Here is a 12483-nt window from a genome sequence, read left to right as displayed (position 1 = left end):
AAGAATTGTATTCATTTACAAATACATATGAGGAATATAACAAGATTGATACATTTTGTAATAAACAGTATTTAAACAATCATATTATTTGCTTTTTTCTTTAATTCAAATTTCCTACTCTTTTGGCTATTCGATTTCATTTTTTCAAATGATATTAAATTCATTAGACGACTATAACGGCGTGATTCGTCAGAAACGAGTGAAGTATACCCGTGTACCTAAACATGTCACGAGCAGGCACGAAACTCGATTCAAAAAAAGTTGTAAGTATATGATTATTACGAGATTATTAATTTTGTAATCATTTAAATCGTTTATTTGATTAAATTTTATTACTCTATCAGATAGTTGTTAAAAAAGATATGTGTAAAACTCTAAGTGAGGTTAGGGTTAATGTTTGATATTTATATTATAAATTAATTTTATCTATCAATGATATCTATCAATAATATGTATCGCAAGTTTGTATATGATTTATAAATAAATTGCAGAATTCTGAATTGTTTACATTGACATATGGAGCTTTAGTAGCTCAATTGTTAAAGGATTATGAAAATGTGGAAGATGTGAATAAACAACTGGAAAGAATGGGCTATAACATGGGAATTCGTTTAATAGAAGATTTTTTAGCTCGTACTGGCTCCGGACGATGTTACGATTTTCGAGATACAGCTGAGAAAATACAAACTGGTTTTAAGATATTTTTGGGAATAACACCAACAATCACAAACTGGAGTGCCGCTGGTGATGAATTTTCATTGTCTTTTGAAGCGAATCCATTGACAGAATTTGTTGAATTACCAGACCACTGCTTAAATTTAAAATATTGTAATATATTAATTGGAATATTGAGGGGAGCTTGTGAAATGGTACAGATGGAGATTGCTTGTTGGTTCGTACAAGACCAACTCAAAAACGATAATGTGACTGAGTTACGTGTGAAATTTATTAAAAGATTAGAAGATGCTATTCCAGCTGGTGAAGATTAAACAACATTTTGTTACTGAAGGTATACATACAAAAGTGATATACTACATTTCTTGTAAATATATTTTATTATTTGAGTTTCCTAGTCTTTAATGTTTTTATTTATTTATTTAATGCCTGCAAATTTTGATTACAATAATAATAATATATTTATATTCATACTTTTTATATAAATAAAAATAACAGAAAAGGAAGAGGAGGAAAAATATTATATAGAATCTTGTACTTGGGCCATAAATGAATGCATGTATAGATTACAAGCTAGAGGTGTTATTATATCTGTTCTTTGTAATATTTCATAAAAGTACATAAATATTTTTATCATATTTTTAAATTTCGTGTACATATGTTGATTTTTAGTATGTAATTCTGTTTCATTTAATATGTGTAAACATAGATATTTATTCTAATCTCCATATAGGAGAAAATTTACTTTAATATCTTTATAACCTCTAAAGTTATTAAACTAAGCTCAATCAAATCGAATGTTGACGAGAGAATCGCCAAATACGTTTAAAATTTATTATTTGTAATCATTTTTATAGGTGATGGACGTGAAGTGTAAACATTGCAGGAAAAGTCTCTTCGATATTAAATGCATTCCATTACTGACTTCTCACAGCGAAGTTAAAAACATTCCTACAGATGTAGGATGTGATACGAATGATCCTGAATCTTGTTCGTACTTGTCAGTTGATAAATTACCTAAATGGGTGGAACATGCTATAAATCAAGTAATGTTTGTTTTAGAACTATGTTATTAATGATTAAATATTATCATATGTAATTATAAGTATTTAAAAATAATATATTTAATACTGTATGAAAAATAAATATTACATCAATCAAAACAATTTACATAAATAATAGAGCTCTTATCTAAAACCTACATAAGACAATGTACATTTTTTACAGGAATCCTGGACAAAGGGTAGACTTCATTGCCCACACTGTAATAATCGAATAGGTTCATTTAACTTTGTAAATGAATTAAAATGTAACTGCAACAAATTTATAACACCCCCAATTAAGATAACTAATAGCAAAGTAGATGTATCATTTGATTTTAAATACATATAACATATTTTGTATATTATTATTTATTAATTTTGAATATGTATAGTATAAGTTTATTGTTCAATAATGAATGTTTGAAATATTCTTCATTTTATATTTAGATGTAAATTATTCTATCAACAGATAATGTTTATTTTACATTTATACATAACAGTTGAATACTTTTCATCATGTTTACACATGCACTTAGTATAAATACTAACTGTGTACATTTTATATACAGAACAATTACTATTCTATGCTACATTACAAGTGATTAATTATATATTGTATACATTAAATATTTCTCACTTAAAGTATTTACAATTAATTACTAATGCATAGCATTAAAAATGATTAAAATTTATTGTTATGAAATTCATAACAAAGTGAAAAAATAAGTTAGACCGTACAATATTGTGTTTAATATAAACTGTAAAATTTATTGTTCTTATATATGTATTATGCCACTTTAAAATAAATGTATCGCTTGTTCATTGAACTTATTTCTTCAACTCTTTTGCTACATCTGGTCTTACATAATACATAAGTGTTGTTGCATGTGGTATATACAGATAACATAACAACAGTAAAACAGAATATCGATGAATAATATTACAAATATTTATATAACACTAAACAAAACATTAATTATAGACAATATTAACAGATACTGTCTTTTCTTCCATAAAATCTTTATTAATTGCATCAACAATAAGTTTATATAACTCCAAAAATAATTACAAATAATCTATATTTATGTAATTAATGTAAATTTAATACGTACTAACTTTTATAAATGGAATAATCATTTTTATATCACCAATATAAACAACTCTTTTTAAAATTTAGTTATAATTTTAGGAGAACAAAAACTTACTTTTTAAATTCAAAGAAAAGTAATCGTCTAGATAGTTTATTTATTTATATTAATGTCATTTTTGTGCATATTATATGTACAAATGATTCTCGGACAATAGTATACTTGATACTATTCAATTTTATGATAGAAAATGTGAATATCAGATTGTAAAATCATTTATTATACAGTTGTAACTAAAAATTGAGCACCAACATTAATTTTAATATTTTGTGTTATTTTTTGTTGAAGGCTATCTCGAATAATTGAAATAACTGAACAATTTTTCTACATAAACGAGTAGTTCTTTATCCAAGCTGCCTATATTTTGGCATTTTCATATTTTTTAGAAGCAGAATAAATTATGTAATAAAATAATATTGAGTATTCTAAGGAAGACAAGAGAATGATTTAAGGAGACTTGTACTATAGAATATTAATGTTAAATTATATTAACAATTTGAATTATAATTTTTATGAATTACTTATTTAATATAATATTGAGGCCACCAAGGAAACTTAATTGAGTTAAATTCTATGTTCAACAGAAACACAACAAATCTGATAATACAAATGATAGTACAAAATAACTATATGCAATAAAATTAAAGAAATTTCACTTATAAAACACATGCAAACTTAATAATTTCATACGTAATAAGAAGTTTTATAAGAATCATAGAATTAACACACAATCGACTTGGATTAAAGGCACATATGGTTCAATAAGAAATATTGTTTGAACTATTTTAAAAGTATGCTTGGACAATATATGAAAGTTAGTTGATCCATTGTTGATAGTACTCAGACTACAATAATAGAAATGGTCAGCATTATCTTTTACAAGTATTTCCAATTAATATACGATTAAAGTATCATAAGAAACTTTGTGAGAAAAAATGAACAAAACTTACATTAATATTGGATCAACCAATTCCAAGTATGAAATAGTCATCTATTCTTTCCAATACATTATTTGGTATTCGATATATCTTGTGTTCACAAGCTCGTTAATGACACATTGTCAATTTTAAATATATTACAGACCAATAGTATTTAATTGCTACAACTGGAATATCTCATCTTGCTGTTGTTGAAGTCTTTGTAATGATGTTTTCACTTTTCTGCCTTGAGTCATAACTACAGCAGTTGGAAAATTATGCAAATCACTAGAAGATGATGGTCTTAATGATTCTGAAGGTGGTATTGTATGGGTATTTGAAGTTACAGGAAGTGAATTACGTAATTTAGTTGTTCTACGTGGCTGTACAAAGATATCATTGTCCTCAGTGCAAAATCTGAAGCATAATTTGTTAATAAATTTGGTGTAGAATATTTTTTTATATTCATTACTTATAAAATAACTTACTCACTGTTCCCCTGAGTACGTTTAACTTCCTTTTTAGCATTCGCTATAGAGGAATCCATTTTAGCTAAAAAGTCATTGACTGAACTATCATCATCTATAGATGATGCTATCGAAGATGGACTAGAAACCTGAAAACGTATTTTGAGTTTCTATGAAATCAAGTAAATCAGATTTACTATTCGTGTAGGAGAATATTTACGCTTTGAACTATATTGTGTTCAGTTTCTTCAGCATTGTCCAATGACAATGGGTTCTCTGTATTAACGGGAATAAGTAAATATTCCCGTAAAAATAAACTATCAGAAGCCCATAATCTATTAACTCTTCTTATTTGTTCAGTCTATAAAAAATAAAAAATAAAAATCATGACGCATACTATCTACTTGGTATCACTTTTTATCAAGTTACAAAATGATAAAATAAAGCAAAAGATCCATACTGTAACTCCATATTTTAGAGCAATTCCTTGAAGGGTATCAGTTGTTGATACAGTATACTTCAATAAATTTTCGTTCCGTATAATATGCTTGGCTGTACTACCATATTTTTTTAATGCCTTCCCACTGTCTCTTATGCACATTCGTTCTTCCATTTCTCTCGCACCATTTCGTTCCATTCTTAAACTTTTAAATAATATTGACGCTTATAAAAAGCGCAGCAAACATTCTATCCTTTAACATTTATAGACAAGAAATTTGGATACATTTTAACCAACATAATCGCATAACCTATGCGAACATTTAATAGGATTCAGTTCGCATTTTATAAACGTCTCACTAGCATCGATAAATATTGATAACTCTTTTATATCAAAAAATGTTTCACATACTTTACCAACGTGCACAGATTATTACTATTAATAGGGTGCGAGCATTAATTTGACTAACGAACTACAACATCTTTCAAAATATAAGTAATAAATAGATTATAAAATCATTGAGAAACACATTTTACTTTGATATACATATTCTTTCTTTTTTTTTCTAGTAATTGTTAATTTTTAATTTTCCATTCCTGACGGATAGCTCGTTGTAGTTACAGTAGGTACTGCACAGCTGATCAACGTGATAATAATTTATAGATATTCTTTAACCTGAATGATAGAGTTTCTCTCGTTTTGATTGGACAGTCAAAGGGCGTTATATGTACACACAAATCACATTCACTATACTACTTAGAAACAAAAATTACAAAAGTGTAAGTGTACTAGCAGAGAGCAAAATATTTAATGGTGTGTTCGGTTTTTTTTTTAAATGAATATATGTTTCAACTATACATATATATATATATATATATATATATATATATATATATATATATATATATATATATATATATATATATATATATATATATGCATACGCGCGCGCGCGCATACACACACACTCGTAGAGATATAAAAAAGAATGTTATTTTACTAAGTTTCGTTACATAATATATATATAGCTTAAATTGATTTTAGAAGGTATAAGAATTACATTATGTTTTTCGCGCGTTTGTGAAAGAAACATTTAAAAATGGAATAATTTTTATTGTTATTTTTTTCACATCTTTATTTATAGTTATAATTTATATATCTAGATTTGTTGAAGGAAAAAAATAATAAAAATGGAATTAAATTTTAATAAAAACATATTCATTATAGTACGTTACACAGTTCATCTATTTTAAATACAATATATTACAGAGAAACACACAGTTATAATTTACTGTTATTAATATTATGTCTCTTACGTTATAATTAACTTATTACGATTATTATTATTGTTGTTGTTGCTTTTTTCTGTTGTTATTATATGCCAACCTTGATAAATATATAAGGTAGCATAAAAATCATATAATGGGAGACTAATTGATGTAGGACAACTTTATTCTCGCGTAGTACGTATTAATCTCCAGTAGCTGTGCAACAGTAACTGTGTAATATTGGTAATAAATAGTTAACATAGGGATAAATATTATGCTACTGCGGCAGTGTGCTTCCTGGATTGTGGGTAAGGGTTATTTCATCGTCTAATTTATCAGAACTATATCAACTAATATGCTACAAGACAGACCCCTTCCGTTATCCCAATCGATGTTACTACTTACAATTAGTGAAAATTTCATCGGTAAACAGCATTTTCATTCGAAATGACTGTTTCAATAATTTGTCGCGGACAAGGGTTTATATGCAAATTTTGATTTTGTAACATGGATATCTATACGCCCGGTTTAGTTTTCTAAAGTGATATTTCAAATAGTAGAGCAATATAAGTTACAACAAAATTGGAAGTGTAACACGTATAGGTAAAACTATCTAGAAAGAATGAGTACAAAATCTGTTCCGTCTGATGTATGTTGATAATAGAAATGTGTATCTTAATTTACATTTCACACATACACTTTGGCAAGAGCATCAGCACCTGCACTTGCTATAAAAGGTCGTGTAGAATGAAATGCTACATCTAAAATACTTTCGTCAAACTTTTTACGATGTGCTGTTATCTCTTGAACACAAGTCTTATTATCCATATTCCATAATCTTATACTGCAATCGTGACCTGCAATTGAAAAATTAATCATTTTGTAATTTCTAATGCATAGATGCTCATTTTTCATTCAAGCAGACAAACAAATAGACATATGTATATTGCTTACTTCCTGAAAGTAAATATAAACCATGAGGATCTATTGCGAGACTAGTAACTGCCTCCAAATGAGCAACCATGGCATGAGCAAGAGTAGCTGATCGGTGATCATAAAATCGAATATGTCGATCTTCGTGTGCTGCAACAACAAGTGGTAATGTAGGATGTGCCACAACACGGTTTACTCCCTTTGTTTCATTGGCCTCAAGACGAGCTACACTTTCACCAGTTTCCGTATCAAATACAACACATGCTCCTTCGTAAGCTACAACTAATTTATATGATTCGTCTCTAATAAAGTCTACCGACGTTGGTATGCCATCTATAATAAAATAAAGAAATCAATATCTTTTATAAATATATTTTATAAAGTATATATGTTCAATTATTAATAAATAAAATAATTGTAATACCTTGTTCAGAAATATATGTACGAAGTAGCGGTGATTTATTTTGTGGACTCCATAATTTTACAGTTCCATCAGCACTGATTGACAACAAATGTGATCGTTGTTGATACATACTTAGACCCCAAACTGCGTCTGTATGCCCTTTTAATGTCTGATTAAGGACACTTGGTTCGTAGGAGTCATATGGGTCTATATTGGCTGATGGAAGTGTCCAACAATGAATCATACCATCTAAACCACCACTGTAACATTGACTGCCCGTACTGCACATGGCTAAGCATAAGACAGGACCTGTATGTGATCTGAATGTATATAATGGTTCTACATCTAATGAAGCTGACCTGTAACAAAAATGAAAAGCTACACTTAACATCTGTAAAATGATGAACAAATGCTCTTATAAGCTCGCGAGTATAATATAAATAAATCTTACTTTTTTGCTGGTAAAGTTTTTTGAAGGTTCCATAGTTTTAATGTATGATCATCACTTGCGGTTATGAGAACAGGATCAGTGGGATGGAAGACAAGAGCTCGAACAGCATCAAAGTGGGATCGTAATGTATACTTTGCATTCCATGTTTTTCTTAAACTTTCCTTTGTAGTGGCTACCATCTGTATAAAAGTGTATTTAACTTGAATGTTTTTTACGCGAAAAATAAAAATTAAGTTTTCATATATATGGATATGACATAAATTTAAATTTTAGATATGTAAGAACTATTTTACATACATCTATGCAAGTCAACAATGGCAATAACATAACCAATGTAACTCACATCATATGATGTTTCTGCTTCATTGTTTACACACAATTGTTCTAATTCGCCCAATTCCAATGCGGAATCACGTTCCTTACTTGCATATACATATGCCTCTTTTTCTTTTATGTGCATTCTACGTATTGCATCTATAAATTTGGTTTTGTTTTTAATATTTCAAAACATCATGTATTAATTTATTTGTAAAATTAACAGTAAAATTAATACTAACCCCATTCAGCTGAATCTATTTCTAAGTGAACAGAACCTGGTGGTGATTCTTCAATTTCTGTCAGCAGATTTAATTCATTTAATACTTCTTCAGCTTCTGCATCAACATCTTCTGTTAGCAGCATAGATGGCTAATAAAAAGCATTAATTATTAATTAATTGAATACAAATGATAATCAATATTTACTACATTAGGGAAAAATATGTATTACTTTATTTGGTTTAGGATCCATAGTAGCATCATAAGTATCGTCTTCCACATCTCCTTCTTCTTCTTCCATGTCCATATCTGTATGAGCCAAAAATTCAAAGTTTGCCATAACAGCAGCTTCTGTATCTAATATTATTGCTTCTGTTATAGAAGATGGTTGCTGTCAATAAAAACAAATATTATCATAACTATTAATGGTTTACTGTAAAATTATTACTATCATGGAGATTTATATTTAATAATAATTCTGTATACCGATAAATTACGAAATAAATTAATTAGATTTCAATAAATCTATTTACCTCTACCTTTTTTCTACGAAGACTGTTATCTGATACTTGTTTGTTTAATACTCCATTACCATTTGATGCAGGTGTATTCATATCCTCTGATTCTGTATTATTACTTAAGCCAAGTAAGGATCTCACTCTGCTTGATCGAACATCTATTATTGTATCAGTGTAACCAATTTCTCGTAAGTATCTAAAATATAACGTGCAAATTGTTAATAACAAATGTTAGAACCTACTGTTACACAGAAATTAAATAATTATAGAAATCGTCATTTTATTTACTGTCTCAGAATGTGACGCCCTTGTCTCCAACTGATGTTACTGACAGATGTGAATGGAGCTTCCCCATCACCACCGCCACCAACATCAGAGTTAGGACAAGTACAAATGCCTTCTTCATAAATGGGAGGCTTTGTATCTCCTTGAATTACCAAATCGGTGCCATATTTTAGTTTGTGATACCTTGCTCTGTAAAAATAAGCGGAATATACTGTATATACATAATAATATAGAAATTATTGCGTGACTGCAATTAAAAATCTTACCGTTCTTGTTTAAGTGCATATTCTAACATTTTTATTCTTCTTACTAAGTCATTCTTTAATCTTTCTTGACCTTTCCTTTCCCCTTGTAAAAAAGCTATCCTAGCCTATGAATAGTTAATATAAAGAATTAATAATTAACTTTGTTATACTTTTGTTACATTATTTTCTAAGAAATATTCTTGTTTGAATTTTACATTAACTACAGATATCATTATATAGCTTTCTTCCGATTTTAATTTGTAAGAAAACGTTATATAGTATCATGTAGAATTTGAGTAATTACAATAAATATTACGACTGCTTAAAACAAATATAATACATACGAAGCACGTGAGAATAATAGAGATAAGTACTGTCTATTAACTTCATGGAAATATGATTGCTAATGTAATAATATCATGACATTTGTTACATTAAGACTTGAATCATAATATTATGGTAAAGAATATAAATATTGTTTTGTAAAATATATCCTATACTTAAAATTAAGATAAGTTTTAAACTAAATGCATATGAACAAATTGTATTATAATATTTTATACATTTTAAAGTAAGTAGTGTTTTTATAATGTTGTCACATGACAGATGAAGTGGCAATAAGAAAAGAGTATGTGTTAAAGATAGGTAGACAAATGAGATCTGTGAATTTTTCAAACAAATTCGAATTATACCTGAAATTCTGCTTTGTCAAGCTCCCATTGCGACCTTTCAAGTTCAAAGCGAGTCCATTCATGCTGAATAAAATGTAGAATACCAGGCATAGAGTATTGTGGTCTTTCGTTCTTGGCATCGCCATTAGTACCATTGTCATTCCCCTGATGTTTATTGTTTGTCAGTGGAACATTTGCACCACTAGATAATTGTCCATTATGATTTTGAGATGCAGAACTGGAGTTCTCCTCCATCGTGGAACCACAAAACTGGCTCGGTACCTTCATTTCATGACACGGCAGCCATTACAACAACTTTTCTTTCCTCTGGAGCCCAAAGAGTGCTCTCCTGTCGGATAATGTATTTCGATCGAGTTCGCGAAAAGTAGTAATTAATACGCATGCGGACGTATTAGATTTCAATGCAACTGATATAGTTTATAGAAAATTATATGCCTCGTTGGTTATTTATGAAAATTTAATCGATCGTTCAACCCTTCCGAAATAGCAAACAAATATTCTCTTCTTCGCACATCATAATCATACTTTCTTCCACCATCCTTGTAGAGTACATTCAAGTATATATTTTACTTTGGCCTTATACCGGCTTTTCATGAATACGAATTGCACTCACGCATTATTAAAGAATAAACATCTATTAGTAGTTCAGAATGTTCTAATTAAATAAACAAAGAGGTTACAGAAATTGGCTGAACTTTACTTTAGGGGACCAAAAATTGGTTCTTTTGTCTGTTGCAAGTATCCGATAGGTAAGATTTAAAAACACAAGTTTTAATTTTAAGAATCCGCCGAGTCAAAAATTATATTAGAGCTTCTATTCATAATCTGACCAATAAGCGAAATGCATTAATCGAAATTTAGGAATTTGTTGAATTAGATTAATTTCCAGTTCTATGTACAAGGTGATCGGTAAGGTAGAAATCATTCGAGTGTTTGAGGTGCGTGAAGAGGGCGCTTTAAATTTGGCTGAACCAATCGAATTATGAATAGAAGTTAATATGGCGTCGTTCTAACCTGTAAAATATACTAAAAATGCTCGCTGTTATATATACATAATTTTTGAACCAGTGGATCCCTAAAGTTAAACTTGTATTTTCAAATTTTACTCGGTGAAAACTATTAGATGATATAAAAAAAAGTCAGTAATTTTTAGTTCCTCAAAGAAAAATTGAATCAAGGAATTTTTCATTTTTTCTACTTAAACATACTTTTTGCATGACGTGTATATATGTATGTAAAAAAATTGTACATTTTTTGTTTTTTTACAAGGCTGATACTTAAAATACAAAAATTAGTATTTACAAGTGTACAAGAATTACAAAATTACATGTACGTAGGAAAAAGTAGTTGATTTAATAACGTTTTTTATAAAATATACTAAAACATACTAAACACGTGTAATGTGTTTTATAAAATGTACTTGCATACAAAAAGATTAATGCTATACATAATATAAAATATAATTCGTTTATTGATGTATGTATAATGTAAATTTTATGAGTAAACAATATTAATAATGTACACTTATATTAGTACTATAAGTGAATAATATCTATTACTTTTAGCTTTAAGTGATATAATCAAGCTGTAACTGTATGTTATTTTCTGAAAAATCATTTTCCTAATGTTTTATGCAATTCATTTTGAATTCTTTCTTTAACATAAGTTGTTGTGCAACATAAGTAATATTATAACTATCTTACTTCTAATTATAAAAGATACTTACTCACAAATATCTGCATAGATATTAATACTTACATTTTTTAATAAATAAGTATACATACAATGTAATGTAAGAATATTCTGTTTGGCTAACTAAAATACATACATTCTTAGAGCATATGTTATGGATAATAAAGTTATTAAATGATGTACAAATTATATGACAAAACTTGACAATTGTGAAGATACGAAATATATCAAATCTGTACTTTAATACAACTGATATGATTACTTTAGATTTTAATACTATTTTTATTATCTCAATAACACCTATTTATAAGCTAAAAATTTCTCATACAATAAAGTAAATAAGTAATACTCTTCGTATTCTCTTATCACCTTGGAAAATAAAAACAATTTTAACTGTAAAGAATGTTATAGATTTTAATTGTAATTAACAAGTATAGATTTGAAAAAATGCTACAAGATATTTGGTGTTAACCCATATTTTGATAGTAAACAATAATTATGTAACGTTGATAATATTTTTAACAAAATGATGTAAAACAGTATGGTTATTCTGCATACTGTAGTACAGGCCAACCTCTAGTTAATAGAATCCTCAAATGTTGAAGAAACATATCACAAGTACTCGATTGCTATTGATTTCGTATACCTGAATATATTTTTATAAATAAGGTGTATTTTAGTATCAAGCAGAAGTATTTTGTATACTTCAACAAATATCGTAAGTTCTAAAAGTATTGTGCATTATAGCGCATGCGTCAAGATGCAAACCAC

At 28.1% G+C, this 12483-nt stretch overlaps 4 protein-coding genes across 7 annotated transcripts; 2 read left to right on the top strand and 2 right to left on the bottom strand.

The window, feature by feature from the left end:
• Positions 1-168: 168 nt before the first annotated feature.
• Positions 169-1854, top strand: Bet3 (blocked early in transport 3). The gene is made up of 3 exons (XM_076896307.1): positions 169-263; positions 492-1009; positions 1533-1854. Exons 1-2 carry the CDS (start codon positions 225-227, stop codon positions 987-989), a joined length of 537 nt encoding a protein of 178 aa, XP_076752422.1. The 5' UTR covers positions 169-224; the 3' UTR covers positions 990-1009; positions 1533-1854.
• On the top strand, positions 1225-2131 carry LOC143424889 (E3 ubiquitin-protein ligase RNF180-like). The gene is made up of 5 exons (XM_076897249.1): positions 1225-1275; positions 1409-1474; positions 1533-1721; positions 1903-2034; positions 2111-2131. Exons 1-5 carry the CDS (start codon positions 1225-1227, stop codon positions 2129-2131), a joined length of 459 nt encoding a protein of 152 aa, XP_076753364.1.
• Positions 2132-2278: 147 nt separating this feature from the next.
• On the bottom strand, positions 2279-5258 carry Red (LysM peptidoglycan-binding domain-containing protein red). 3 transcript variants are annotated; one of them, XM_076896306.1, is made up of 5 exons: positions 5101-5253; positions 4711-4999; positions 4471-4611; positions 4272-4399; positions 2279-4200 (listed from the first exon to the last, which is right to left on the bottom strand). In XM_076896306.1, exons 2-5 carry the CDS (start codon positions 4885-4887, stop codon positions 3966-3968), a joined length of 681 nt encoding a protein of 226 aa, XP_076752421.1. In that variant the 5' UTR covers positions 4888-4999; positions 5101-5253; the 3' UTR covers positions 2279-3965. The 3 variants fall into 3 exon arrangements, 2 of the variants coding, with proteins under 2 accessions (XP_076752421.1, XP_076752420.1); XR_013101921.1 differs by having other exon boundaries at positions 2280-3711; positions 3817-4200; positions 4711-5258; XM_076896305.1 differs by having other exon boundaries at positions 4711-5258.
• Positions 5259-5910: 652 nt separating this feature from the next.
• Positions 5911-10575, bottom strand: Cka (Connector of kinase to AP-1). 2 transcript variants are annotated; one of them, XM_076897327.1, is made up of 11 exons: positions 10021-10575; positions 9350-9453; positions 9087-9272; positions 8814-8994; positions 8513-8671; positions 8302-8431; positions 8088-8218; positions 7745-7923; positions 7315-7652; positions 6912-7223; positions 5911-6814 (listed from the first exon to the last, which is right to left on the bottom strand). In XM_076897327.1, the coding sequence occupies exons 1-11, from the start codon at positions 10285-10287 to the stop codon at positions 6645-6647; spliced, it is 2157 nt and encodes a 718-aa protein (XP_076753442.1). In that variant the 5' UTR covers positions 10288-10575; the 3' UTR covers positions 5911-6644. The 2 variants fall into 2 exon arrangements, with proteins under 2 accessions (XP_076753442.1, XP_076753443.1); XM_076897328.1 differs by having other exon boundaries at positions 8820-8994.
• Positions 10576-12483: the final 1908 nt, after the last annotated feature.

Source organism: Xylocopa sonorina, chromosome 6, assembly GCF_050948175.1.
Source record: "Xylocopa sonorina isolate GNS202 chromosome 6, iyXylSono1_principal, whole genome shotgun sequence".
NCBI classification, from domain to species: Eukaryota; Metazoa; Arthropoda; class Insecta; order Hymenoptera; family Apidae; genus Xylocopa; species Xylocopa sonorina.
The sequence above is the reverse complement of the archived record's forward strand: the minus strand, read 5'-3'. Positions and strand labels throughout refer to the sequence as shown.

What these genes read in the sequence shown, in the direction of transcription:
- Bet3 (XM_076896307.1), top strand. Translation starts at nt 225, where the DNA reads ATGTCACGAGCAGGCACGAAACTCGATTCAAAAAAAGTT. An exon ending in AACTCGATTCAAAAAAAGTT is followed by an intron (nt 264 to 491) that starts GTAAGTATATGA and finishes AATAAATTGCAG; the next exon opens with AATTCTGAATTGTTTACATT.
- LOC143424889 (XM_076897249.1), top strand. Translation starts at nt 1,225, where the DNA reads ATGAATGCATGTATAGATTACAAGCTAGAGGTGTTATTATATCTGTTC. An exon ending in TAAGCTCAATCAAATCGAAT is followed by an intron (nt 1,475 to 1,532) that starts GTTGACGAGAGA and finishes TCATTTTTATAG; the next exon opens with GTGATGGACGTGAAGTGTAA. An exon ending in TTAAGATAACTAATAGCAAA is followed by an intron (nt 2,035 to 2,110) that starts GTAGATGTATCA and finishes GAATATGTATAG; the next exon opens with TATAAGTTTATTGTTCAATA.
- Red (XM_076896305.1), bottom strand. Translation starts at nt 4,887, where the DNA reads ATGGAACGAAATGGTGCGAGAGAAATGGAAGAACGAATGTGCATAAGA. An exon ending in CTCTAAAATATGGAGTTACA is followed by an intron (nt 4,612 to 4,710) that starts GTATGGATCTTT and finishes TATTTTTTATAG; the next exon opens with ACTGAACAAATAAGAAGAGT. An exon ending in AACACAATATAGTTCAAAGC is followed by an intron (nt 4,400 to 4,470) that starts GTAAATATTCTC and finishes ATACGTTTTCAG; the next exon opens with GTTTCTAGTCCATCTTCGAT.
- Cka (XM_076897327.1), bottom strand. Translation starts at nt 10,287, where the DNA reads ATGAAGGTACCGAGCCAGTTTTGTGGTTCCACGATGGAGGAGAACTCC. An exon ending in GGGCGTCACATTCTGAGACA is followed by an intron (nt 8,995 to 9,086) that starts GTAAATAAAATG and finishes GTTATATTTTAG; the next exon opens with ATACTTACGAGAAATTGGTT. An exon ending in AAAACTTTACCAGCAAAAAA is followed by an intron (nt 7,653 to 7,744) that starts GTAAGATTTATT and finishes TTTTTGTTACAG; the next exon opens with GTCAGCTTCATTAGATGTAG.